Here is a 26,769-nt window from a genome sequence, read left to right on the forward strand (position 1 = left end):
AACAATCATTTAACATCCTATTCAGTTAACTCCTGTAAGATCCAGTACAATCAAAAAAGAGCATTAATACTGACGTCAGTAGTTCATATAGGTAGCAAGATACAGCAATACGAGTTTGTTACAGCAAGAACTAAGCTGTTCGTTTCTCGCTGAGGAAGTGCGGGGGGGGGGGGGGAGAGGTGTGTCCCGTGACCTGCGGAGCCGCCGCCATTTTCGAACTTTCCAAGCCGGGACGGGACAGGGACAAAGGGACCCTGCCGAACTCTGCCGCCGGCCGGGGGCGGGGGGGGGGGGAAAGGGGAGGGCGGCTCGGACTTCCAGACGACTTCTTGCTGATCTCCGCAGGCTGGTCTTCGAGCCCGGTCCCCCAGAGTCTTTCTGTTCGTCCGTCTGTCTCTTTGGTGTTCTCATGTCCTGTACCCACGATCAGTGGGGGACACGGGGGGGGTTGGGTTCCGCCGGGCTCCGCAGTTGGGGAGGGGCGTTTCCCGCCGGCGGCGAGACTTGGGAAGCGCGGGCGCTGCTGCCGCTTTTACTTTCTCTGTCTGCTTTTCGTTCTGTCCGTATCGGGGACGGGGTGGTGAGGGAGCTGCCGGCGCCACGCGGTCGCTATTCCGCCGAAAGTAAAAAAAGGAAGGGGGGGGAGAAAGGGGATGGTCTGCTTTCCGGCGGCAACTGCCCTGGGGGGATCTGACTATGCACGATCACTGCCCCCAGAAGTGCCCATCTATATGGTCGCACCTGTTGTCACACCAGTTGCCGTTATTAAAATTTGCCCCCATATTTATGAGCGGCGACTGTTTTTTTTTTAATAAACGCCTATCTATATAGGCCGTCCGTACCGGCAGACACCCATCCCTCGTGGTTAGTAACGGGTTTAGCAAGGGGGAAGAGAAAAAAAAGAAAAAAAAGGAAAAATAGAAAGAAAGAAGAAAAAAAAAAAGGAAAAAGGAAAAAAAAGAGACGTGTTTCCCCAGCAGGGGGTATAGTAGCGTCCGATCTCTTACGGTTCTGCCAGCTCCTTACGCACGGAGGTGAAGCGATGTCTCGGCCCCTCCTCGGGGCCCCTGCGGCTCAAGGGCCGGCTTAGAGTTCTGTCGATCGCGGCCTGGAGGCCTGCCGGTGGTGACGATGCAGGCCTCAGTGCCTGGCCGCAGCGATACGGTGGGCCAATTAGCCTGTTCGAGCGCCATTTGTCGGGGTACGGAGGCTGGCGAGAGGCGAGATCGGGGTACTGACGACTCGAGACAGCAGCTTCTAGGCATCTGTGCATCAGTACATCAGTACAACTTTATTAGGGTAGTGCAGTGTCTTATATAGTGCTCCAGAGGAGGTGTTTCCAGCCAGCCTGGGGCTGGCAGAAGTGGACAGTACAGATTGGCCCCAAGTTATGTGTAAGGCAGAGATAGGTTACCTGTGGTAAACAACCTGTGAGTACCACCCAGGGGGGCTGGCCAGGGTCAGCCCCCCTTGGGGCTGCGTCCGCCCCAGGGACCGGCAGATTCCACCCCCTGACAGCTGTGCGTGGGTTGCTCATAGTTGCCGGCTCAGGCCCTGGGAGCCTCAAGGCTCCAAGGACACTTCACATCACAGGGTCTGATGTTTACCTTTCATGCTCCGCTGCAGGAGAAAGCTTCCCACATCCCTTGAGTATTCCTTTCTAACTTCCCTGACCTCTCTGAGAGGATCGTTGGATTCCTGAATGTCATCTTCCTCCTCTTCCTCTTGTTGTTCTGGTTGTCCCTGGCCTAGAAACAGAACTTTTCTCATAGCACTCTTAACTCATTGGAACGATCCTCTTTCTTGGCAGCTAACCTCACAGCGCTCTTCTCATTTGAGTACTGAGATCTCAGCATGTTTGCCAGGTCCTGAAGACTAAATGCCTCCTCTTCCTCTTCTTACTCACCAGAAGTCCCCTCTCTTATGTCCTCCTTTGAGTCACACTTTGTCAAAAGCTGTGTCTTGGCTTTTGCCTTAGCAGGTGCCAAAAAGGCCTGCACAGCAACAGACTTGGACGTGTCTACTGGAGGGTTTGAATCATTGGGGGTCTGGCCTGAGGTCTGTGAGTTCAGATCTGCCTTACAGCTAACAGGGTTCTGGTCTATTGTCTGGGGGTTTGCACTGGCTGAACTGGTGTTATTATTGTTAGTATTATCAGTGTTATTAGGAACATTCTGACTCTGAGTGTTTGCCTGTACTCCTGGGATGCCTGCCAATCCTTGTTTGTTGTCTTTGTTGTCATTACTGTTAGGAGCATTGGCAGTTTTCCCAGAATCTGGATAGGGAGGTATAGGGACTACTGTCCCTGAATTTGGCTGGGGAGCAGATTGTGTTCCTTTGTTTTGGTTCCCACTTGTACACTGTTTTTGCAAAACTATCCCGTTTGGTTTTGAGACAGAGACTTTCCTAGTTCTTGCAGGTATTGCATTCGAATTTTTCATACATAATGCCAGAATTAATATGAAAATCAAAACTGTAAGACCCAGGATAACACATGAGAGAAGCATCACAATTTTACGTGAGCAAAATCCTGAACAAATGTCTGGCATCTCAGTTCTGGGGTGAATTACCCTCATGAGGGCTGCAGTTAAAGCAGTATTTTGATTGGATGTAATATTATTGGTAAATACTCCTATAATGTTAACGGTAAGATTTTCAGTGACATTAAAACCAGCATAGCCGAGAATGAGATCACCCCGGGACCAGAAAATGGTTGTAACTTTAGCTTTAGCCTTCGTATAAGCTACATTAAGAAAGTAAGAAACAATTTGGGCTTTGATCCAACTGAATGCAAGAAAACAGAAACCAGACCACATAAGAGCCCCCATCAAGTACAATAGCTGCTTTATTAGCTTCATTTTGATTCCCAGAGTTAATTAACAGTCACTCAAATGAATTTGCCCCACGTTGGGTGAAGCCAATAAAGTTATGTGGTGGTTTGGGTGTTCCCCACCCCCCCACACTTTAGAAGGTACCCAGACTAGACACAGCCGGGCCCTGGGAATATAAATAAAGCTATTTATTTACAGCTAGCACAGTATACAAGCAGCTACTTACAATATATACAGTAATATACAGAAATATACAAGATAAAAGTAATACAGAAACACAACTCCCCTCCCAGAAACCTGAGTCCCCAGGAGGGGCTCTCAACCACCCCTGCACCTTCTGCCTGCCCCTCTCAACCTTACCCCAGTCCTAAGGAAGAAAAGAGGTTCAGCCAAGAGGTTAAGAAGCAAAGGTGAGTGGCAGGTGAGGTTAAGAAGATGCAGCTCAGTCAAAGCCCAGCCCAAGAGTGAAGACAAAACGGTGAGAGTATTATCTAATGTTTCATTCTTCTTCAGCAAGACTCTGAGGGAAAGTTGACATCACCGTTGTTGGTTTTTTTTCCTTTTCACAGCCTATGGTCTAGTTTTTCTCACCAAAACATTCTAGCTTGCTTCAAACGAGCACACACACTGGCCAGCAGGCCGATCACATGCAGACAGTTGGGGTCTGCTCCTGGTAACTCAGCGGCAGTGGCGTGCACTGGACAATAATAAGGCAGCAGGCATGCAATAGGGTGCACGGCTGGCTGGGAGACTGAGCTCCATAAGGGCAGACGTACTGTGGGTGGGCATGCAGGCAGGCATAAGCAGGAAGCAGTGCTGGTGAGTCTAAGCGAGCATGTGTGGGAGCACAAGCACTTTGTTTACCTGTGTACCCCCATTTATTAAATATGGGCCAAGATTAAAGATCACTTGGCCACTAGAATAACCAATCAGGTTGGCAGTTAGCCAAAGCAATACCATAATAGGCAAAAGCCACAAGCCTGGACCTCCTAAATACAGGGATAGCACGGGCCTATCACCCGGTAAGCATGAGCTGGTTGCATGGGCTTACACTAACATGTTTACATGATGAGGGGCCCTGGGCAGGCCAGAATTTATGGCACCAGGTTTGTTATGCCTCTTTGTGTTCGCTTATGTGTTTACCTCTGGTTATAGGCAGAAAAACATGTCCAGGCAGGGCAAGGCATAAATAAGCCTATTTTCGGGCCTACGGGCCCTCCACAACAAGTACATATCACAAAGTTACTTAAAACTGCAGGAGATGTGAGGGTCATAAGTAGAGAATTTAAAAGTCATGTAAGTGTAATTCCAAGTGTAGTCTGTCTTGCAAAATTGGTAGGGATGCATCTGTGGGGAAGGACCTAGCCTGATACTGAATTCAGAAGTTACCAGAGGGAAGATAAAAGAAGGCACCAGTGAGTATTCAGAAGATACCAGAGGGAAAGGATAAGTTTTTGCGTATAAAAGATAATATTTGAAATAAAAAACAACATCTGAGAAATAAATATATATGGGCTCATATCCATAAATTTTGTTGTCACTTGTGGGTAGAGAGCTTTCTGAGCTTTCTTATCTGTAGTCTACAATAAATACTGTTGTTTGTAGTATTTTTGAGAGCAGCTATTTGTCTTCCATAAACAGCTATACATCAGTTCTGTGATTTGTTGCATAGGCATAAGGTAGCCTGTAAAGAGTGAAACAAATGTATAACAAGCATTTATTTTGTACTTTTCATTATCAAAGGGGAAATCCTCACATTTTTTGTCACTTAAATTATGTTTCTACAAAAGGAAACACTGACACCAAGAGTTCAAGTGCTGTGGAAGTAGTCCTGATCAGGATTTCTAACTATATTTGAAGTCTGGGCTTGCTCAAATTGTGGTGCTATGCTTTGATGAGTCATTTGGCATCCAGTCCATGCCTTTAATTTTCAAGAATTGTCTGCCTATTTAGGGGATGTTCCAAATACTGCAATGTGAAATGAATGTAGTGCTTCACAGTACGTCCTAATGAGAGACTGTAGGGAATCTTTATGAAGAATTTTGTTACTGTTGGTTTCTTTGGCTTTCATGGCACTGTGTTTTCTATAACTTCAGTGCAGGTGACTTTGGTACTGACATTCCCAGTTGCCCTGACTTCTGACAGTAGTGTTCTTGCTAGACCAAGGCATTATGAGCCAATGCTTCATCTTCCAGCTGATGGCCAGTCACAGGTGGTATCCCCCTCAGCTCAATGTTGGGGCCACTTCTGTTTCACGTCTTTATTAATGACATAGACGTCTTTATTAAAGACACAGAGTGTGTCATCAGTAAGTTTGCAGATGGCACCAAATTGGGTGGCAGTGTTGATCTACAGGAGGGTAGAGAGGCTCTACGGAGGGACTTGGATAGATTCGACCAATGGGCCAGTGTCAGTGGCATGTGCTTCAATAAAGGCAAACACCAGGTCCTGCACTTGGGCCACAATAACCAAATGTGACGCTACAGGCTTGGGGAAGTGTGGCTGGAAAGCTGTCTGGCAGAAAGGGACATGGGGTTTGTAATAGACAATGCAATGTGAGCAGGTAGCAAAGAGGGCCAATGGCGTCCTGGCTTGTATTTGAAACACTGTGTCCAGCAGGGATAGGGAAGTGACTGTCCCCTTGTCCTCAGCTCAGGTGAAGTCACACCTCGAATATTGTGTTCAGTTTTGGGCACCTTATTACAAAGATGTGGAGGTGCTGGAATGCATGCAGAGGAGGGCAACAAAGCTGGTGAAGGTCCTCTAGAATAAATCTTATGAGGAGCAACTGAAGGAGCGGGGGCTGTTTGAGAAATAGCAGGCTGAGCGGAGACCTCTTTGCTGTCTACAGCTACCTGGAGGGGGCATTGTGGAAAGGCTGCTGCCTTTTACCTGCTCTTCTCACAGGTAAATAGTGATAGAATAAGAAGGAAAGGCCTCAAGCTGAGACTGGTTGGGTTTAGACTGGACATTAGTAAACATTTCTTCAGGGAAAGAGTTGTCAGGTATTGGAACAGGCTACCAAGGGAGGTGGTTGAGTCACCAGCCCTGCACGTGTTTGAAAGTTGTTTGTATGTGGTGCTTGAGGATGTGGTTTAAGGGTGAGCTTTGCAGAGTAGGGCTAACATTTGGACTTGGTGATCCTGGGAATCTTTCCAACCAGATTGTTTCTGTCATTCAATCTCTTAACAAAACAAAGATTTATCACAGGTGGTGAATGGTATTTCTGATTTTGTGGTGGTGGTTTTGCTCTTATGGATAAGGTCTGTTGCATCCATGAAATAAGGGAAGTCTTTAATTAAGAACAAAAATTGTGTAGTACCTTTGATATTTGATATGTAACATTACATATACAAAATTCACACATATAGAACTCAGTCTGGGAAACTGGAGAAAGATAGAATGTTCAGATGTGATGAGACAGCACAAATACTTGAAACAATTAATATGACTACTAATAATCACTGAACATTCACTGATAATACCAGGTTTTGATGATTTCCATCAAAAGTATTCTTACTGCATTTTTGCGTCAATTAGAATTTTTGCACCAGTTAGGCACATTTAACACGTGTTTTGACTTCAGAGCAGAGTCTGTAATTGTGCATATATAAATTAGTAGGATCTTTAGAGCCTTTCAGTTTTGAGCATGGTGATTATATGCAAAGAATTTTAGACTTAACAGCTTTGTCATTAGTAAAACATCTTTTCATGAAGACTTCGAAGTTCTTGAACAGGCATTGATTTATGAATGTGTTCTTCACACACTTATTCCTTTGCCCATGGAGCTACTCTGTAGTAGCTGTAAAATTCCAGTTTGGCTGTGCAATTACTGCACCTAGAGTGTGCTAGGTTCTTTTAACTGTAGATTCCTTTCTAAAACACTGCCTATGAGTTGTTCATGATCTCTGCATAAGAAATGGGCTGATACAGGAGAAATGTTCATCCAAATTTCAGTGTGGCTGAAAAATTGCCCCATGGCAACAACTGCTGAGCACAGTACTTGTCTGAATGTTGTCATAGGTAAAGCAACTTCCCGGTAAACCCACCCCCTCCACTTGTTCTCATTCATGTTTGAGCCTCCTGGGAAAAGCCAGTAACTTGAAGTCTGTTGTGATTTCTACAGTATGATAGTTTAGAACAACTAAATCTTTGTGCAGCGGGATAGAGCAGTGCTGGGCCTCCTATATTCCTGTTTAATCTTCAGTGTAATTTTAAGATGGTTGTCAAGGTCTGGAGGGCAGAGATTAACAGTATCTCTGTGTTGAGGAGCAAGATCTCTTCTTACAGATTTCTGTGTTGTGAAATTAAAGTGCAAGCAAGACCATGTATCACCACAAAACTATTTATTAAAGGATGAAGTTGAACAAAACAGAGGAAGAGAGAGAAGAGGAGAGGGAACAGGAACAACAGAGAAAAGAGAGGAGAGAAAAAGAGCAGGGATTATATTACCATCAGATGGAGAAGGGTGGGGAGAGGGAGTTTTCAGTGACCAAGTCCTTCTCAGTGTGTGTGTGGCCCAGGGATGTTTTCTGTGGAATGGTTCTGCGGGAGTTGTTCCTCCTGGTGTTATCACAGTATCACACAGTATCACAGTATCATCAGGGTTGGAAGAGACCTCACAGATCATCAAGTCCAACCCTCTAACACAGAGCTCAAGGCTGGACCATGGCACCAAGTGCCACATCCAACCTTGCCTTGAACAGCCCCAGGGACGGCGACTCCACCACCTCCCTGGGCAGCCCATTCCAGTATCCAGTGACTCTCTCAGTGAAGAACTTTCTCCTCACCTGGAGCCTAAATCTCCCCTGGCGCAGCCTGAGGCTGTGTCCTCTCGTTCTGGTGCTGGCCACCTGAGAGGAGAGAGCAACCTCCTCCTGGCCACAACCACCCTTCAGGTAGTTGTAGACAGCAATAAGGTCAACTCTGAGCCTCCTCTTCTCCAGGCTGAACAATCCCAGCTCCCTCAGCCTCTCCTCATAGGGCTTGTGCTCAAGGCCTCTCACCAGCCTCATCGCCCTTCTCTGGATGCGCTCAAGCATCTCAACGTCCCTCCTAAACTGGGGGGCCCAGAACTGAACACAGTACTCAAGGTGTGGTCTAACCAGTGCAGAGTACAGGGGCAGAATGACCTCCCTGCTCCTGCTGACCACACCATTCCTGATGCAGGCCAGGATGCCACTGGCTCTCTTGGCCACCTGGGCACACTGCTGGCTCATGTTCAGGTGGGTATCAATCAGCACCTCCAGATCCCTCTCTGTCTGGCTGCTCTCCAGCCACTCCGACCCCAGCCTGTATCTCTGCGTGGGGTTGCTGTGGCCAAAGTGCAGCACCCTGCACTTGGAGCTATTGAATGCCATCCCATTGGCCTCTGCCCATCTGTCCAGGTGGTCAAGGTTCCGCTGCAGAGCCCTTCTGCCTTCCAACTCAGTCACATCTGCCCCCAGCTTGGTGTCATCTGCAAACTTGCTGATGACTGACTCGATGCCCTCATCCAGATCATCTATGAAGATATTAAAGAGGATGGGGCCCAGCACAGATCCCTGAGGGACACCACTAGTGACTAGCCGCCAGCTGGATGTGGCACCATTCACCCCGACTCTCTGGGTCCGGCCCTCCAGCCAGTTCCTAACCCAGCATAGAGTGTTGCCATCCAAGCCGCAGGCTGACAGCTTAGCCAGCAGTTTGCTGTGGGGGACAGTGTCAAAGGCCTTGCTGAAGTCCAGATAGACCACATCCACAGGCCTGCCCACATCCACCAAGCGGGTCACCTGATCATACAAGGCGATCAGGTTAGAAAGGCAGGATCTGCCCTTCCTAAACCCATGCTGGCTGGACCTGAGCCCTTTGCCATCCCTCAGGTGCGCTCTTATCGCCCCCAAGATAACCTGCTCCATCAGTTTCCCTGGCACTGAGGTCAGGCTGATGGGTCTGTAGTTCCCAGGTTCCTCCATCCGACCCTTCTTGTGGATGGGGACCACGTTGGCCATTTTCCAGTCTCCTGGGACCTCTCCGGTGAGCCAGGACTGCTGTAAAATGATGGAGAGCGGCTTGGCCAGCTCAGCTGCCAGCTCTCTCAGCACCCTGGAATGGATCCCATCTGGTCCCATGGACTCGTGGGTGTCCAGATGGCTCAGCAGGTCCTGAACTACTTCATGAATTTCCAGGGGAACACACTGCTCCCCGACCCCATCCCCCAGTTCAAGAGGCCACTTGCCCTGAACTCCTCCCTCCTTACTCTTGAAAACTGAGGCGAAGAAGGCATTCAGGACCTCAGCCTTTTCTACATCATCAGTTATAGTATTCCCCTCCTGGTCCAGTAAGGAGTGGAGACTCTTCTTGCCCTTCCTTTTAGCGTTGATAAATTTATAAAAGTGCTTTTTGTTATCTTTCACAGAAGTGGCCAGCCTAAGTTCTAGCTGGGCCGTAGCCTCTCTAATTTTTCTCCTGCATAATCTGGCTATCTCCTTAAACACGTCAGGAGAAGCCTTCCTCTCCTTCCAGAGGTGATACACCCTCTTTTTTTCCCCCAATTCCTTCAGGAGCTGTTTACTCATCCAGGCTTGTCGCCTTCCCCGCCGGCTCATCTTTCGGCACATGGGAACTGCCAGCTCCTGTGCCTTCAAGAGCTCCTGTTTAAAGTAGGTCCAACTATCCTGGACCCCTTTGTTCTCAAGGACTGCTGCCCAGGGGACTTTGGAAATAAGTTTTTTAAGCAAATTGAAGTTTGCCCTCTGAAAGTCCAAGGTGTAGGTTTTGTTGTAGTGCCTCCCTACCTCCCTGCATATTGAAAACTCCACTAACTCGTGATCACTACACCCCAGGCAGCCTCCCACTGCCACATCTCCTACCAGTCCTTCTCTGTTGGAGAGCAGCAGGTCAAGCTGAGCTTGGCCCCTAGTAGGCTCGCTTAACAGCTGGGTCATGAAGCTGTCCTCCATGCACTCTAGAAATCTCCTGGACTGGTGTTGTTCTGTGGGAGTTGTTCTTCTTAGCAGACATTGTTCTGGTCTTTTTACAATTATTTTCTTAGATTGATGTCCAGGTGCAGCTCCCCAGGGCATCTTCCTGTGTATTCTCATGTGTTTGCAGGTCTCCAACAGCACTGGGGAGGGCCTCCACCCCACTCCTCCTCCACCCCCATCCTGTTCTGCTTACCTGTCCATGCACCGAATAAACATCTGAGGGCTAGTCAGACCAGGTGGCAAGTCTGTTGTATATTCCGTAAGCCTGTTACACCATCCCTTCCCTCCAGGGTGGCTGATGTGTCTTGTTGGGGTCCGGCACCCAGCCACGGGCTTTCGCCCCTCAACTCCTGGGCATTCCGGACAGGCAGCTAAGGTCGGGAAGGCCACAAAGGTGCTATATTTCTATTGATTTCCATCCCTGAATATTCAGCCAGGCACCTGGGCTGAGTCTGGGAAAGTAACATAGGCAAACTGTCTTTGTTGATTTTTGATTTATGTGAATGAGGGAGAGATGATTTAGATTCTCACATTGGTTTAAGGGCAAAATATGTGGGGAAAAAAAAAAGACTATATATGGGCAGTCTACATTCCAGATTTGGTTGTCAGATAGGAGTATGCTTCTGTCCATATGTGCAGCCATCTAGGAACAGACACATTTGTCTACCTCCCAGCAGTAGAATGTGCTGCAGCATAGCCAGAGGAGAAATTTGTCTGTAAGCTAGGAGACTACTCTTTTTCTGTACCTTTTGGGACTTGGAAGAAAACTAGAAAAGGTGAACAGGTTTTTAATATCCAGCCTGTGATCAGAGATGTCAGCTCATCCAAAATTAATAATTCTTGCATTTCACGTGTGATTTTTTGCATGTATATTGTGGCTGATATCATCCTGTGTTAACTACAGAACATCAGACTTTTTGTTAAAATGGGATGTTGTGTTAAGTGTGATGGTTGTGAAAACAAAGCTTTCTAAGCAATCTTATATTTAAGCTTCGGTGCTCATTACAAACTTGTTTCGTTCATTTCATTTGCAGATTTCTTAAAAAAAGATAAATAGTAACTTTGAGGACAAAGCGTGTTTTACCTGAGACCTGCTTGTAAACTAGGCATATTTGATGAAGCTGTAACATTCAGTTAATTAATGAGGCAGTAACAAGAGCTGTGTGTGCTAAGAGGTGTTTGACAGAATATTCTAGGATTAGGTTTTTGGGTTTTTTTTGCAGGATGAGGTTTTGGGTGGTTTTAGGGTATTTTTTTTAAGGATTTGTTTTATTGGATTTTTTGTTTGTTTGTTTATTTGCTTGGTTGGGTTGTTTTGGTTTGATGTTTTCTCCAAGTAAGCAGCTGCAGTCATATTAGTGATGAAATAAAATAGTATTTTACCTGAAGAAATACAGGTAAAGAACTGTAAAGAAACTTGTGCGTGTATTATTTTTTTTTATATACCTGATGTTGAAAGTTGCCCTTAAAGATATTTTAACTTCTTTGTTTAAGCAGTTTGAGGAGTTTATCTGCTAGATATTTTAACTTCTTTGTTTAAGCAGTTTGAGGAGTGGGAGAGGTTTTTGCGCCTTTCTTCTCCCACAGAGTGAGACGGAGAAGAGAGGAATTTGGGGTATCCAGGACAGTTGGTACCAGCCATTCCTTAAAAACAAATTCCTAAGTTTAGAGGACTCGTGTGCTACTTTGGCAAAATGAATGATCTCCAGATCTGGTGTTTCTACCTTTAGTTTCTGTTTTCCATATTCACTTGCAAAATACATAAAATACATCTTTTTAAACACCAATTCCAGTTTTCCTAGGAGTAAAGGAGCTGATCATCCCCGAAGAGAGTGCACTGGAAACAGTGGCAGATGGCAGCTGTTTTGGAAGGCTTCATTGCTTTGTGCACTAATCTGTAAAACAAATTATTTTTAGTACTGAATGAAGAAAAACAAAACCTAAATAAATAATTGTAAAATCATAGAATCAGCAAGGTTGGAAGAGACCTCCAAGATCATTTAAAATTGCCAACATAAAAATCTTGAAATGTTCTTACCTGTGAGTTTTGCTTTGGCAAGAAGATTATAGAATCAGGGTTACTCTGTTTCTGAGGTACATGAAATGGGAAAAATGCATAATGCAGACCACTAGATTTCTTAAATTTTGTTTCTAAAATTCTAAAAATTAGTTCTGTAAAATAACAAAGCTATTTTGTGGGAAGTTTATCTGTGTTCCTCACATAGAAAGTTTTGGAAATGCTGCTTCAGTGAAAATCTAAATTCATCCCCAACTTTGAAATTGGTGTTTCCACCCTGTAATACCAAGATAAATGTAATAGTTGTAGCAGACAGAAAACAAGGGCTTAAATATGTTGATTTTTCTTGGTTTGGGATTTTTTTGGGTGGTTTGCCCAGTGTGGTAATTTGTTTACATTACTGGAAGTGCCAAGGGAACTAAAGTAATTCAACTATTTATTTCCATCTTTCCCTTTCACATGTAACAAAACTGTGATACTCGTGTCCTGCTGCACTTTCTTAGCAGAGAGAGTGAGCCAGAGTAAGGCAAGAAAAAACAGAAGATAGTATGGAGTGGTGGTTCCAAGTTATGGTGTGGTTAGGTTAGGCACAGAAGGGCTACATCTAAATTACCTTGTGCAGTCCTTAAGTTCTTGTAGAAAAAAATCTGTGGTTGAAAACTGCATCTTTTTTGTTACATCTCTGTCAATTGCTGTTCTGGATTGCTTTGTGTCAGCTAGTATAAGTTTTAGAAAATACATTTGTATACAGTTTTTTAAATAACAGAACTATAAGTAGTGAAAAACAAGATAAGTACTGTTTCAGTGAACTAGTCCGATTTTCCTGTTTTGCATGTTCATGCAAGAGACCCATCTCAACTATGCCTCCTCAGTTATTTTTTCTTGCACTGAATCTGCTTGGGGAACTAAAAACTGAGTTTTTAGCTGTCAACTCAAAAGCTTTTGGGAACTGCTGGTGCTTGATGGAAGCCTTCTACATGTGCTAACTTACTCATAGAATCATAAAACTGTCAGGGCTGAAAGAGACCTCAAGGATCATCTGGTTCCAACCCCACTGCCATCGACAGGGACACTTCACACTAGATCAGGTTGCTCAAAGCCCCATACAGCCTGGCCTTAAAGACCTTCAGGGATGGGGCTTTCACCACCTCCTTAGGCAACCGGTTCCAGTGTCTCACCACCCTCATAGTGAAGAACTTCTTTCTAACATCCATTCAGAATCTACCCACTTCTACTTTTACTCCATTTCCCCTAGTCCTATCACTACCCAACATCATAAAAAGTCCCTCACCAGCTTTCCAGTAGGCCCCCTTCAGATACTAGAAGACCACAATAAAGTCTTCTTGGACCCTTCTCTTCTGCAGACTGAAGACTCTGCCATAGAATCGTAGAACCATAGAATGTTTTAGGTTGGAAAGGACATCAAGGATCATCCAGTTCCAACCCCCTGCCATAGGCAGGGACACTTTTGCTAGAACAGGTTGCTCAAGGCCTCATCCAACCTTGCCTTGAACACTTCCAGGGAGGGAGCATCCACAACTTCCATGGGCAACCTGTTCCAGTGTCTCGCCACCCTCACTGTGAAGAACCCTTTCCTAACGTCTAGCTTGAATCTTCCCTCTTCTAGTTTAAACCCATTACCTCTTGTCCTGTCATTGCAAGACCTTGTAAATAGTCCCTCCCCAGTCTTCCTGTAGGTCCCCTTCAGATACAGGAAGACCACTGCATGGTCTCCTCAAAGCCTTCTATTCTCCAGGCTGAAGAGCCCCAACTCTTGTAGCTTGTCCTCATAGCAAGGCTGCTCCAGCCCTCTGATCACCTTTGTGGCCCTCTTCTGGACTCTATCTAACAGTTAGATGTCCTTCTTGTGTTGGGGGCTCCGGAATTGTACACAGTACTCCAGATGAGGTTGAACAAGGGCAGACTGAAGGAGGAGAGACGCCTCCCTTGCTCTGCTGGCCACATTTCTCATGATGAAGCCCAGGACGCAGTTGACTGTCTAGGTTGCATGTGCACACTGCCGGCTCATGTTGAACTTTTCATCAACCAAGACCCTGAGGTCCTTTTCCTCAGGACTGCTCTCCAGCCATTTGCCACCCAGCCTGTTTTTATGCTTGGGATCGCACCTCCCCAGACACAGGACCTTACACTTGTTGAATTTCATGAGGTTGGCCTGGGTCCACCTCTCCAGTCTGTCCAAGTCCCTTTGGATGGCATCCCTGCCCTCTAGCAAGTCGACTGTGCCTCACACATTGGTATCATCTGCAAACTTGCTGGCTGTGCATTCAATTCCTCTGTCCATATCAGTGACAGAGATGTTAAACAGCACTAGTCCCAGCACTGACTCTTAAGGAACATGCTTGTCACTGGTCTCCAGGTGGACATTGTGCTGTTGATCACAACTCTCTGCGTGTGACTGTCCAGCCAATTCCTTATCCAGTGAGTGATCCGCCCATCGAGTCCTAGTTTTTCCACTTTGGTGACCAGGATGTCACGTGGGACAAAGTCAAATGCCTTACTCAGGTCCAGGTAGATGATGTCAGTTTCCCTTCCCTTCTTCGCTGTTGCTGTGACTTCATCATAAAAAAAACACTAAATTTGTCAGGCATGATTTGCTGTTGGTGAAGCCATGCTGGTTACCACTAATCACCTCTGCTTTGTTTTCCACTTGCCTTAGTAGAGCGTTCAGGAGGATCTTCATAGGAGAAGTGTTCCAGCCCTCTGATCATCCTCTTGGCCCATCTCTGGACACATTCCAGCATATTTACGTCTTTCTTTCCAGAACTGGACTCAATACTCCAAGTGGTGTCTCACCAGAATGGAGTGGAGAAAGAGAATCACCTCCCTTGACCTGCTGGCAATATTTCTTTTGATGCAGCCCAGGATATGGTTGGCTTTCTGAAGTGTGAGTGCGCAATGGTGGCGCCAGCACCCCCAAGTCCCTCTCCCCAGGGCTGCTCTCAAGCCAATCACTGCCCAGCATGTTAACTGTGCCACACATCTTGGTGTCATCAGCAGACTTGCTGAGGGTGCACTCAATGCCATGGTCCTAATGGAGAAGATGTTGAATGAGATTGGTCCTTGAGGAACTCCACTAGTCACTGGCCTCCACTTGGACATGGAGCCACTGACAGCCACTCTTTGGATGCGGCCATCAAGCCAGTTTTCGATCCACTGAGCTGTCTATCCATCAAACTTACGTTTTCTGAGGCTCTGGGAATGTGGCTGGAGCCCTTGCCAGTGATGACTGAGGGAAAGAAGAAGTTGAGAACTTCAGCCTTCTCCATGTCACTTGTCACCAGTTCTTCTGTTTCTTTCCTGAGGGGTCTCACACCTTCCCTAGTCATCTTTTCTGCCATTAATATATGTTTAGAAATTGTTGCTATTCCACTTGTTCTCCCTGTCTAGATGTAATTCTAACTGAGCTTTAGCCTTTCTAACCAGGTCTTTTGCTGCTTGGGGTGCTTCATTATATACCCTCCATTCTAGCTGTCCTTTCTACCAGTAGTTGTAGACTTCTTTTTGTGTCCTAGTGTGTCCAGCAGCTGCTTTCTCATCCAGGCAGGTCTCATAGCGTTCTTTTCTGCCTTCCTCTTTGTTGGTATACTTTGTTCCTGGACATGGAGCAGGTGATTCTTAAACACTGACCAGCTGTCCTGGGCCCCTTTACCCTCTGGTTGTTTTTCCCATGTACTTTGGCCATCAGATCCCTGAAGTGATCTAAGTCTGCATGCCTAAAGTTCAGGATTGTGTGTTTGAAATAAATCCTCTTAGTTGCCCTGAGAATCTTAAATTCTATGATTTCTTGGTCACTGCAGCTGAGATTGTCTCTGAGTCTCATGTTGGTTACCAGCCCTTCTCTATTGGTGAGAACAAGGTCCACCACTGCATGTTTTCTTGTTGTCTCCTCTGCCATTTTGAGGACAAAGTTGTCATCTATGCACTCCAGGAACATCCTAGATTGTTGGTGCCTTGCTGTGTTTTCCTTCCAGCTGAAGTCAGGGTGGTCAAATCCCTCACGTGACCAGGGCTTGTGAATGTGAAGCCTCTGGTGAGTAACCTCATTGTTCATCATGATATTATTAGCTCCTTCCCCCTTCAAATTTAGTTTAAAGCCCTATCAATGAGCCCTGCCAACTCCTGCTCCAGAGTCCTTTACCCACTCTGGAACAGGTGCATCCCATTAGTTGCTCGCAGATCTAGTGCCTTGTAAACAGAGCCACGATCATAGTAATCCAAACCCCTGTTGATAATACCAGTCCTGGAGCCATGTTGGCTCCTTGTATATATTCCCTTATCTATCACTGATGCTGGAAACATGGAGAACACAACTTGAGCTTCTGATCCCTTTACCAGTTGTCCCAATGTCCTGAAGTCTCTTTTAACTGCTTGTGAGCCTCTCATTGATGCATCATCACTGCCTACCTAAAAGACCAGAAGTGGGTAGTAGTTTGAAGGACTCATGAGGGTGGGAAGTTTACCTGTGACATCCTTTACAAGGGCACCAGGGAGACAGCAGACCTCTCTATGAAGCTCGTTTGGTCTGCCTATCCGGCCCTCCGCTCCCCTCAGCAGGGAGTCACCTACAACAATGACCTTTCGATTTTTCTTTTCAGGGTCAGTTTTGATGACTGACCTGAGGCAAGTTGGCTTTGGTGGCACTTCTGGCCTTGTCCTTGCTCACAACCGCTTCTTCCTGCGAGTTTCATACCTATTCTGCAAGGACACTGTAGGCAGTGTGTTTCTTAAAGGAGCACGCTTGCTCAATTTGTAGCAACTGTTCCATTGGGCAGAAACTTGTTCCCATTGACCCTGCTTCTGTGGCTTACTACAGGAAGGCTGGAAGGCTTGCTGATGAGAGGATACTGAATCCTCCACTGTGAGTTAAATCCTGTTCTGTTTTTGTAGAGATAATTTTGTGGTAATTATTTTCCCTTAAGCTGTCTCTGATGCTTCTCAACCTACTCACATCTTCCTGAGCTACATCACTTCATCCTAGAGCTGTGCCACCTGACTGAGCCGGTCAAAAGCCTGCTTAGACCACATGCAACCATCGTGTTGCCTCGTTACCATTGAAAGGCTGTGGCATTCCTCACAGCCTGTCACATGGAATACCAATGTCCATTTTGGTGGGTGCTGGGAACACGGCCTTTCTCCTCTGAATAGCTACCATCAATTTTTTGGTAAACTGTAGCACCTCATGTCCTGCCCATACAAACTACTGAGCCAACCAGATCCTGGGCTGCATCAGAAGTGTGGCCAACTCCACTCTGGTGAGATCCCACCTGCAATAACGCGTCTGGTTCTGGAGCCCCTATTACAAGAGGGACATGGACATCCTGGAGCATGTCTAGAGAAGGGTCACAAGGCTGATCAGAGAGCTGGAACAGCTCTCCTATAAGGATAGACTGAAAGAGTTGGGGCTGTCTGGAGAAGAGGGGACATTGAGGTGACCTTATTGTGGCCTTCCAGCATCTGAAGGGGGGGCTACAAAAAAGCTGGGGAAGGACTTTTTAGGATATCAGGTAGGTAGACTGAGACTGGACATGACAAGGAAGTTCTTCAGCATGAGAATGGTGAGAACCTAGAATGGATGCACAGGGAGGTGGATGAGGCCCCGTCCATGGAGGTGTTTAAAGCCAGGCTGGATGAGGTTCTGGCCAGCCTGATCTAGAGTAGGGTGTTGCTGCCCATGGCAGGAGGGTTGGAACTAGCTGATCCTTGTGGTCTTTTCCAACCCTGTCTGATTCTATGATTCTGTAACTCAGAAGTATCCCTTTGTTGACCTTTTTGGCTGCGATATTATCTTCCAAATACATACTTACCATGCTGGAGCTGGTCACTCTTAGCAAGTGAACTTACCTTGTGCCCAGCATCCTGCCCAGTGGGCTGCAGCTGGCTGTCACACTCTCCCTGGGGCACACAGACAGTCACTCTTTGCTCACCTTTTGCCTGTTTTCCTGCCTGCACCAATGGCCGCATGTGCCCAGCTGCCTGACCTTGCCCTTTCCTTCATTGCATTCCAGTGAGCAGGAAACCTGCTAGCCGGTACTGATCCTGCTGCCTTATGGCTTGCAAGCCAAGGGCATCTGCTGGTTTTGCCAGGTTTAAATCTCCTGCTGCTCCCCTTGTGATGCCCCCAACATGTTACTCTCACAGACACACACGTGAGAGACGCCAAGTCGTGCGGGATCTCCTCTCTCTCTCATTCTCCCTGTGTTTGGGAGCCCCCTGTTCTCTTCTAAAGGTCACAGCACAGTACGGAGCTGGCCAGTCCTGATCCTGCCACCTCACAGCTTGCAAAGTCTTAATCTCATTGTGTTTCAAGCATCTGGAGATGATGGGATCTGAAACTTTGAGGTGTTAAGTTAAAAATAGTGTTATAAGGGAAAAATACCTGTTGTGGACATTAACTTTGTGAAAACTTCTGACTCAATTCAGACACAAGTACTGGAGAGTCTATTAAGTATCTTAAAGCAATATGGTAACAAGTGGTGGACTTTAATTTCAAGGCCTCTGATTTGGTTCAGAGGTTTATAAAAATTGAGATAACTAAATATCTTCCTATTAATTGCAGATCTAAGCAAGCTCAGCTATCAGTTTTCCAGCAAGTCTAAACTAAATTAAATAGAAGACAGTCTTCTGAAATATCTTGTTAATAATTAAATTGAAGAAATCTTCTGGCTTGATACTATTTTTTAATATATAAACTTGTGATATTTTCTTAGTTTGATGTGTAGTTACTCTCAGAAAGTTCTCTATAGCATTGGGAAAGCAATCTTGATATCTTGGAATATCCTCTTTCGTAGTACTTGGATTTCAGTTTATTACAGTATAACTTACAGAGAGACTTACTGAGTAGAAAGAATAATATTTTTAAGGAACATGTCACTTTTTTTTTCTTTCAAGTACATACCCACATATGGGGAGACTTACATGAAAAGAAGCTCTGCATGTCTCAGTAGTGACTCAGACCATTAGGTCCTCTGGCATTTCTAGGCTATAAGGAGTTAAGCTATTTCAGAGTTGAAAGGAACAAGAAAGCTGCAAGTCTGGCTGGTACCATTTAAATATATTGAGAAATACCTCTCAATATCTTTGGAGAGAGAAAGCTAAAATGAATACTGTCAATATATGACTTAACGTACAAGAGAAGTATGTGTGTTCTGGAATAACTTCATGTGCTTATGCAGAATTAAACCCGATGTTACTTATGTGATCATAAATTCTCTTTCTTTAGAGAAAATTTCTCAAAGTGTGATGGTTTGGGTGTTTCCCACTCCCCTGCACTTAAGAAATCACCCGGGCTAGACTCAGCCACGCCTGGAAATTAGAATGGAGCTTTGTTTTTACAGCTTAACACAATATACAAGACGGTATTTACAATTAATACCGCTATACACAGCAATATACAAGTGAAAAAGTGATACAGAAACACAACACTCCTTCCAGAAACCGGAGTCCCCAGGAGGAGCTCCCAACCACCCTTCCACCTCCTTTCCACCCCTCTACCTTATCCCAGACTTTGCTTTACATTCAAGGTGAGTTTGGAGAATTGGCCAAGAGGGTTGGGAAGCAGATGGATTAGTTAGACAGCAAGTTAGGAAGAGAAGTGCAAGCAGACAGAGCTCAAGAGCAGCTCTGTTACCTGTGTTTGTGTTCTTCTTTTCATACATCTCAGCAAGCCTATGAGTGCAGTAGACATCACCATTGTTCTGTTTTCACAGCCTATAATCTTATTCCTCTCACTAAAATATCCCAGCTAGGCTTAAACTAGCACACAGTGTCATCCTCTCCAGAGGACTGTGTCCCCTTTATTCTGTTGCTGGTTGTCTGGAAGAAGAGACCAACCCCCACCTGGCTACAACCTCCCTTCAAGTAGTTGTAGACAGCAGTGAGGTCACCCCTGAGTCTCCTCTTCTCCAGAGTGTGCACCCCCAGCTCCCTCAGCCTCTTCTCACAGGGCTTGTGTTCCAGGCCTCTCACGAGCTTTGTCACCATTTTCAGTACACGTTCCAGCACCTCGACATCTCTCTTGAATTGAGTGGCCCAGAACTGGACACAGTACTCAAGGTGTGGCCTGACCAGTGTTGAGTACAGGCGGAAAAAAAGCCTCCGTCAGCATGGTCATTTCCATGGGCTGCAGGGCAACCTATGTTCCAGTGCCTGGAGCACCTCCTCGCCATAAATTATTCTTTCACCATAGCATTTATGGAGATGTTTGTCACAGTTTTCCCCCTACTCTTCACTGCCTGGGCAGTGTTTTGCTCTTTTGTAAACACACTTTCACAGAAGCAGCACCAGCAGCTTCACTGATGAGTTCAGCCGTGCTGTGCAGTGGGTCTATTGTAGACCCAGCCCCTGACCTTGTCTTGCAGATATCATACATGCAGCCTCCCAGTACTAAAACATTGTCATTGACAGACAGAGGGGAAAGAACTTAAAAAAAGGTGAAAAGCAGGTCCACAAGTACAGAAATTAGTTTCATTTTATTTCTTACTACAGTTAACTTCTTTTAGTGTCAGTTCATCTGCAATAATTTTAATTAGTGTTTATCAACATTGTGAGCAATCGACTGAAGCAATTTTCTGAAAGGCAAAATGAATGCATTAGGAGTAGGATGTATAGTGTGGTTTTAATCTGTAAAGAAAACATACAGAGAAGTCGGGCTTGTACTTTTAAACTTTTGACAGATTAAAGAGCAATGCAGATAGTATTTTTTGTGTGTCTGTATAAATGGTGTGTAGCATGCTGAAAATAGTTTTCTTACATTAAGTAGCACATTACCAGTGTGCTTTTTTCACCCATTATTTTTTTAATAATGTAATTTAGCAGGATTTTAAAAAATACTTAATTCCCTCTTGCCATTTACTGTACAGCCTTGTTTAGATTTGGATTATAATTGAAGGGACAAGAATGTCGTCTTCTGTTGTTAAGATTTTATCTTGTCATTATGGGTTATATTCCTTTTTGAAAAGTTGCGTATTTACAACTTCTTGTGTAGTGCTACTATATACTACAGTGTCAAATACTATCTCAATAAGTATTTATTGAGTAAAAATCAGGGGCATAGTTTACTAAACAATATGAAATATTTCAGTACCTTTGTTCCTGAGTGTCAAATTGAAGGCTTTGGTTGTAAGAGAACCAACATATGTATTTAAATTTCAGCTAGTAGTAGACATCAGAGTAGGCTGCCTGGGCTACTCTGGTATTTGCTGGCCCTTGCTTTTTGAACTTTTGCCGTCAGATGTCAAAATTTTTCACTCTATGAGATTTCTCATGTAGTTTCACATCTTGGGTTGATCTGTATCAGTGCCTGAAACTTGAAAAAAGCTTGGATAGCTGTATCTATCACCCCTCTGAAAGCAAAAGCATGGATATTCTCTACAGCAGGCTTAAAATTACATCTTAGAAAGTATTTTCAATTTTTAATTTAGATACTAGTTCTGAAAACACTGTCTTATTTTTTTCTCAATTTTATGAATTTAGAGTTAGTAATTGATTTTGAAGAGACAAGTATTAATGGGTCCAGAAGGGGTTTTATAAGAAATGACAATTAAAGAAAATACAAGGAATTCTTAGTAAATAATATTTGAACATTCAATTTCATGTCCAGTTTTAAAAATAGTGCATGAAAAGAAAATTGTCTTAATCAGAAGTATGTTTCAGTTCATTATGATGTAGTAATGTCATTTTCTGAAACGGCATATTTTTCTTTAGTCGTCATAGGCAGCTTTGAAAGCTAATAATTTTAAATGGATTCATAATAAAATTTATTAATGACTTACTAAGTTTAACCTTATATTTTATTATTTCAGTTGTTCATGGTGGACAATGGAGCAGATGACTGGAGAATAGCCATGACTTATGAGCGTATTTTCTTTATCTGCTTGGAAATACTGGTGTGTGCTATACATCCCATTCCTGGGAACTATACATTCACGTGGACAGCCCGGCTCGCCTTTTCTTATGCTCCGTCCACAACAACAGCTGATGTGGATATTATTTTATCTATACCAATGTTCTTAAGACTGTATCTTATTGCCAGAGTTATGCTTTTGCATAGCAAACTTTTCACTGATGCCTCATCTAGAAGCATTGGAGCATTAAATAAGATAAACTTCAATACCCGTTTTGTTATGAAGACTCTAATGACAATATGTCCAGGAACTGTACTGTTGGTTTTTAGTATCTCTTTATGGATAATTGCTGCATGGACTGTCCGAGCTTGTGAAAGGTAAGGTTGTTTTGATTTTTTAGTTATTTCTACCTATCTCTTTTTCTCTATTGTTTTGCATCTCCAGTTTTGGACTTGGGACCAAAATAGTTAATGGAATGGATTGATGTTTTGAGTGCTGTTTGGATTGTACTTCACAGACTATGAGAAATCATTTGTCTTTCAATCTGAAGAGCTTTTGATGGGAGGTTTGTGCACACTGTTTACTGTAGCATTATGATTTAATTTTGGTGTTTCAATGTAACTTTAGGTATGTTTGCTAAAACAAATGGACAGATGCCATAAAATATCTATAAGAATAGCTGTTCATATTCTGTATTGCTATAAGCTTTCATTTATATTTGCTTGCAAATTGAATTATTGAAGATTAGGTAGATAAAATAAGCATGTAAAATTCTAATGGAAAATAATTGTGTTTTATTTTGGTTTAGGTTGAATTGTATTGCATTGTAAAAAAAGGAGTGAAAAATATTGTTGGGTATTTGGAAACATGAAAGAAGAGGAACAGATAGAATAATTACAGTAATGTAACTTTTTGCTTCCCCTTAGAAATCAGAAGAAATGCATTCAAGAGGCAGATTTTAATTTATTTCAGTTAGTTTTCCAACTTTCCCCTCCCAAAGACTTCATCATAGAAGCAGGAAGAATGGTTGTCAGTCTTGACAGCTTGAAATTGAATTTTTCAAATATAGCTTTAACAAAAAAGAAACTACCTTCTGACTGAATAAGATTGCTTAGGAATGTGAAATACATTGCACCTAAGGAGACAAGTAGGATGAAAATTTGTGAAAGATTTAATACCTCTGCCAGCTTTTAGATCTTGGAACTAATTTCTCTGTAGTTATAACTGCTTTTATAAACTTCAATGTAGAGATCCAGTTGACATTGCAGTTTCTGTTGTGAAAATTAATAGATTAGTGGACTGTAGTTTGTTATAGTGGATGCTTTCTGTCAGTGGTAGTTCCCCATGTTATGGCAAGACTAATCATTTAAGAATTTTTGAAAAGTGCCATGTTAACAGTGACATTTCAGAGTTCCTAAATACTCCATAGTATGAACGGGCAGAGCACCCTAGATACTGACTGTTAGGGAGGGGTAATTAATTAATGCAAGATTATATTTTCAAAATTAATAGTGTTTATTAATTTTGGTATTCAAAACTCTCACCACCCTCGACCACTAATTTTAATAGTAATTGGGTTCTTTGCACAGTCATGAAAACATTCTACAGAGAAATAACTAGATCTAGAAATAACTAGCCAGAAATATAAACATTAATTTAACTGGAAGAGGTTCTTGGGGTCAATACACTGCTTGAAGTCAGTATACCACTTGCTCACTAGATGGACTTAGGAACCTCCTTTCTGCTTATGGCAGAAGGCAATGGTGAATTACAAGAAGCTTTAAGTATTTGTTCACAATATTTCCTCACTCATGGGGCTAGCTACAGCCTCAAACAGTACCCAAACACTTTCAGGGAGTTCTATTACTGCCTTGTCAGCTACTGAGACTTCTGATTCTTCCCAGGCTTCAGAGTGCTAGGAAAAGGAGACAGACAATCTCTGATCTGTTTTTTTCTGGATGATCTGTGTATCTCCAGGACTTCCCGTCTTGGCAGGAGACTTTCAGATGTAGGCAGGATATCTTGAGTTGTGCAGTCTTAGTATAACGTCACACTAGCTATGCAGGCTGATTAAGTGGAGGCACTTAGAGCCTGTTCCTGGTAAACTTGAGACAATGGAGTTTCCAGGCAGTTCAGGATGCAATAAGGCAGTAAGCAATGGCAGCAGGCAGTAGCAAGCAGGCATGAACACAAAAGCAGAGCATGTTGTGTTTACCTACTCATCTCTCTTTAACAATGTAGCCTGAGACTAATGGGCCTTTGGACACAGAAAACCCAATCAGAATGGTGGTTATCCAAGCCTGACCATATTACGTTAAGACATATTCTTGCTTTACCCAAATTTGGGAAAAACATAGGCCTTGCACATGGCAGGCACAAGCTAAACGTGTACCTTCTTTACACATGATACAAACAAGTCTGGGCAGGCCTTAGACTGAGTGTCTCCAGGTTCTCTATCCTCTTTCCCACAGTTGCTTCTCCCCATAGCAAAAGGATGGAGAGCAGAAGAACATGTCTGGGCAAGTGTGGTGGTTTAGGTGTTACCCACCCCCACCCCCCCCCCCCTTACTTTGGAAATCACCCAGACTAGACTCAGCCAGCTCTGGAAAATTGAATGAAGCTTATTATTTACAGCTTAGCACAATATACAAGCAGAAATTTACAGTATATACATTTATATACAGAAATATACAATGTAAAGTGTAATACAGAAACACCCCACCCAGAAACCTGAGTCCCCAGGAGGGGCTCTCAACCACCCTTCCACTTTCTCCCACTCTCCTACCTTACCCCAGATGTTGCCTTGTGCCCCAAGGAAGAATGGAGGGTCAGTCAGGAGTTAGGAAGCAAGTGAATTAATCAGAGAGATGAAAGGTGAGGCTAGAGAGAAATGCAGCCCACATCCCGGACGAAGAGCGACTATCTTATCTATGTTTATACTCTTGTTCTTATACCTCTCAGCAGCCTATGAGTGTAGTAGACATCACCATTGTTTCCCTTTCACAGCCTGTAATCTAGTTCTTCTCACCAAAATATTCTAGCTAGCTTCAAACTAGCACAATCCACCCCTGTCTATTTCACTCAGAGTATTGCTGAGAACAATATGATCTAATCTTAAACAATATTTACATTAATGAATATTAAAAGTTTAGTTCACACTTCATTCCAGCTACCTCAGATGTAGGTGATTCAAAAGCTCAGAAAACAGCAAACAGTTTGCCTCCTTACAAATGAGACAAGAGCAGGGACTCCCAGGTGACACTGAATTGGTGCTGAGGTACAGTAGCTTCTCTCATAGATTGTGTCTTATTGGATGCTGATAGTACCTAGAACATAATACTCCTAACAGCTTGTATTATACACTCTGCATTTAAACTCTCTCAGCTAAGGTTAGATTTCTCTGGGGAATACACTGGATTTCACCATTCTCCTGCATTGTCTGGTATGTATGACCAGGACCTTCAGCAGACAACACCTCTTGGACAAGTTTCTCTTCGCCCGAAGGACAAAATAACCGAACAGTTTTCCCTAACAGATTATTTTCATATATAACAGGAACTTTATTCACTGCCTACTATTTAGAACAAATCTGATTGTGCAGGTCCTGCTCTGTTTACTGAACCTCTACTATTTACCAGCTGAGTTGCTTGTGCTAAATGCTTATCCCAGTTTTTCAGAGTTCCACCCTTCATGTCTTTTAGGGTGGTTTTCAGCAAACCATTGTAGTGCTCAATCTTCCCTGAAGATGTACCATTGTAGGGTATTTGGTAGATCCACTCAATGGTGTGCTCTTTGGCGCAGTTTTTCACAAGATTGTCCTTGAAATGAGTGCCATTGTCTGACTTGATTCTCTCCGGAGTTCCATGTCTCCACATGATTTGTCTCTCCAAGCCAAGAATAGTGTTACGTGCAGTAGCATGTGGAACTGGATAGGTTTCCAGCCATACGGGGCTGGCCTCTACCATTGTTAACGCATACTGCTTACCAGAACGAGATCGAGGTAAAGTGATGTAGTCAATCTGCCAGGCTTCACCATACTTGTACTTTGACCATCTATCACCATACCATAAGGGCTTGATTCTCTTAGCCTGCTTAATAGCAACACAAATGTCACAGCCATGTATGACTTGAGTGATAGCATCCATGGATAAGTCAATTGACCTACTGCATGCCCATTGGTATGTTGCATCTCTGCCTTGATGTCCAGATGAATCATGGGCCCACCGAGCTAGGAAGAGTTCACCTTGGTGTTTTTAATCAAGGTCAAGATCAGAGTTAGTATCAACTTGAGAAATATTAGTAGCTTGATCTGCCTGCTGGCCGTGTTGGAGTTCCTCAGTAGCTCCGCTCTTAGACACGTGTGTGTCTATGTGCTGCACCTTCACTGGAATTCTCTCCAGCCGTGCATCAATGTCCTGCCACAGATCAGCACACCAAATAGGCTTTTCTTTCCTCTGCCAAACATTCTTTTTCCAATCTTTCAGCTGACCCCATAGAGCATTGGATACCATACCGGTGTAAAGGAGTATACACCATACCGCTGTAAAGGATAGGCAAATTTTCATGTTCAGCCACACCAAGAGCAAGTTGGGCAGCTTTTACCTCAGCAAATTGACAAGATTCACCTCCATCTCTTGCTTTGGTAACTTTCGTGGTAGGACTCCAGACTCCTGACTTCCATCTTTGCTTGTTCCCAACAAGACGACAGGAACCATCTGTGAACAAAGCATAGTTCTTTTCCTGATCAGAGAGATCACCATAGGGAGGAGCTTCCTCAGCGCGGATTATTTTCTCCTCTGCAGGTTTGGTACAGTCTGTGCCTTCCAGCCACTTGGTGATCACCTCCACCAGATGAGGTCGATCAAGATTACCCATTTGTGCTCGCTTGGTTATCAGAGCCATCCATTTAGACCAGGTTGCATATGTAGCATGATGCGGTGATGAAACTTTGCCTTTGAACATCCAGTTTAGAATTGTCAATCTGGGAGCTAAAAGCAACTGTGACTCAGTTCCAATCACTTCAGAAGCGGCTTTCACTCCTTCACAGACTGCTAGTATCTCTTTCTCTGTTGGGGTGTAATTTGCCTGTGAAC

General features: G+C 44.1%; 1 protein-coding gene across 3 annotated transcripts in view; it reads left to right on the top strand.

Annotated features, from left to right (window-relative positions):
• Positions 1-26,769, top strand: part of KCNN2 (potassium calcium-activated channel subfamily N member 2) — a 107,645-nt gene that overhangs the window by 17,285 nt on the left and 63,591 nt on the right. For all 3 annotated transcript variants that reach the window (XR_010309099.1, XM_064176585.1, XM_064176586.1), the window contains exon 3: positions 21,635-22,053. Coding sequence is in view for 2 of the 3 variants with exons in the window: in XM_064176585.1 (XP_064032655.1) it covers positions 21,635-22,053 (419 nt within the window). In the remaining variant the exon portion in view is untranslated. The remainder of the gene's footprint in view (positions 1-21,634; positions 22,054-26,769) is intronic.

Source organism: Pogoniulus pusillus, chromosome Z (genome assembly GCF_015220805.1).
Source record: "Pogoniulus pusillus isolate bPogPus1 chromosome Z, bPogPus1.pri, whole genome shotgun sequence".
Classification (NCBI taxonomy): Eukaryota; Metazoa; Chordata; class Aves; order Piciformes; family Lybiidae; genus Pogoniulus; species Pogoniulus pusillus.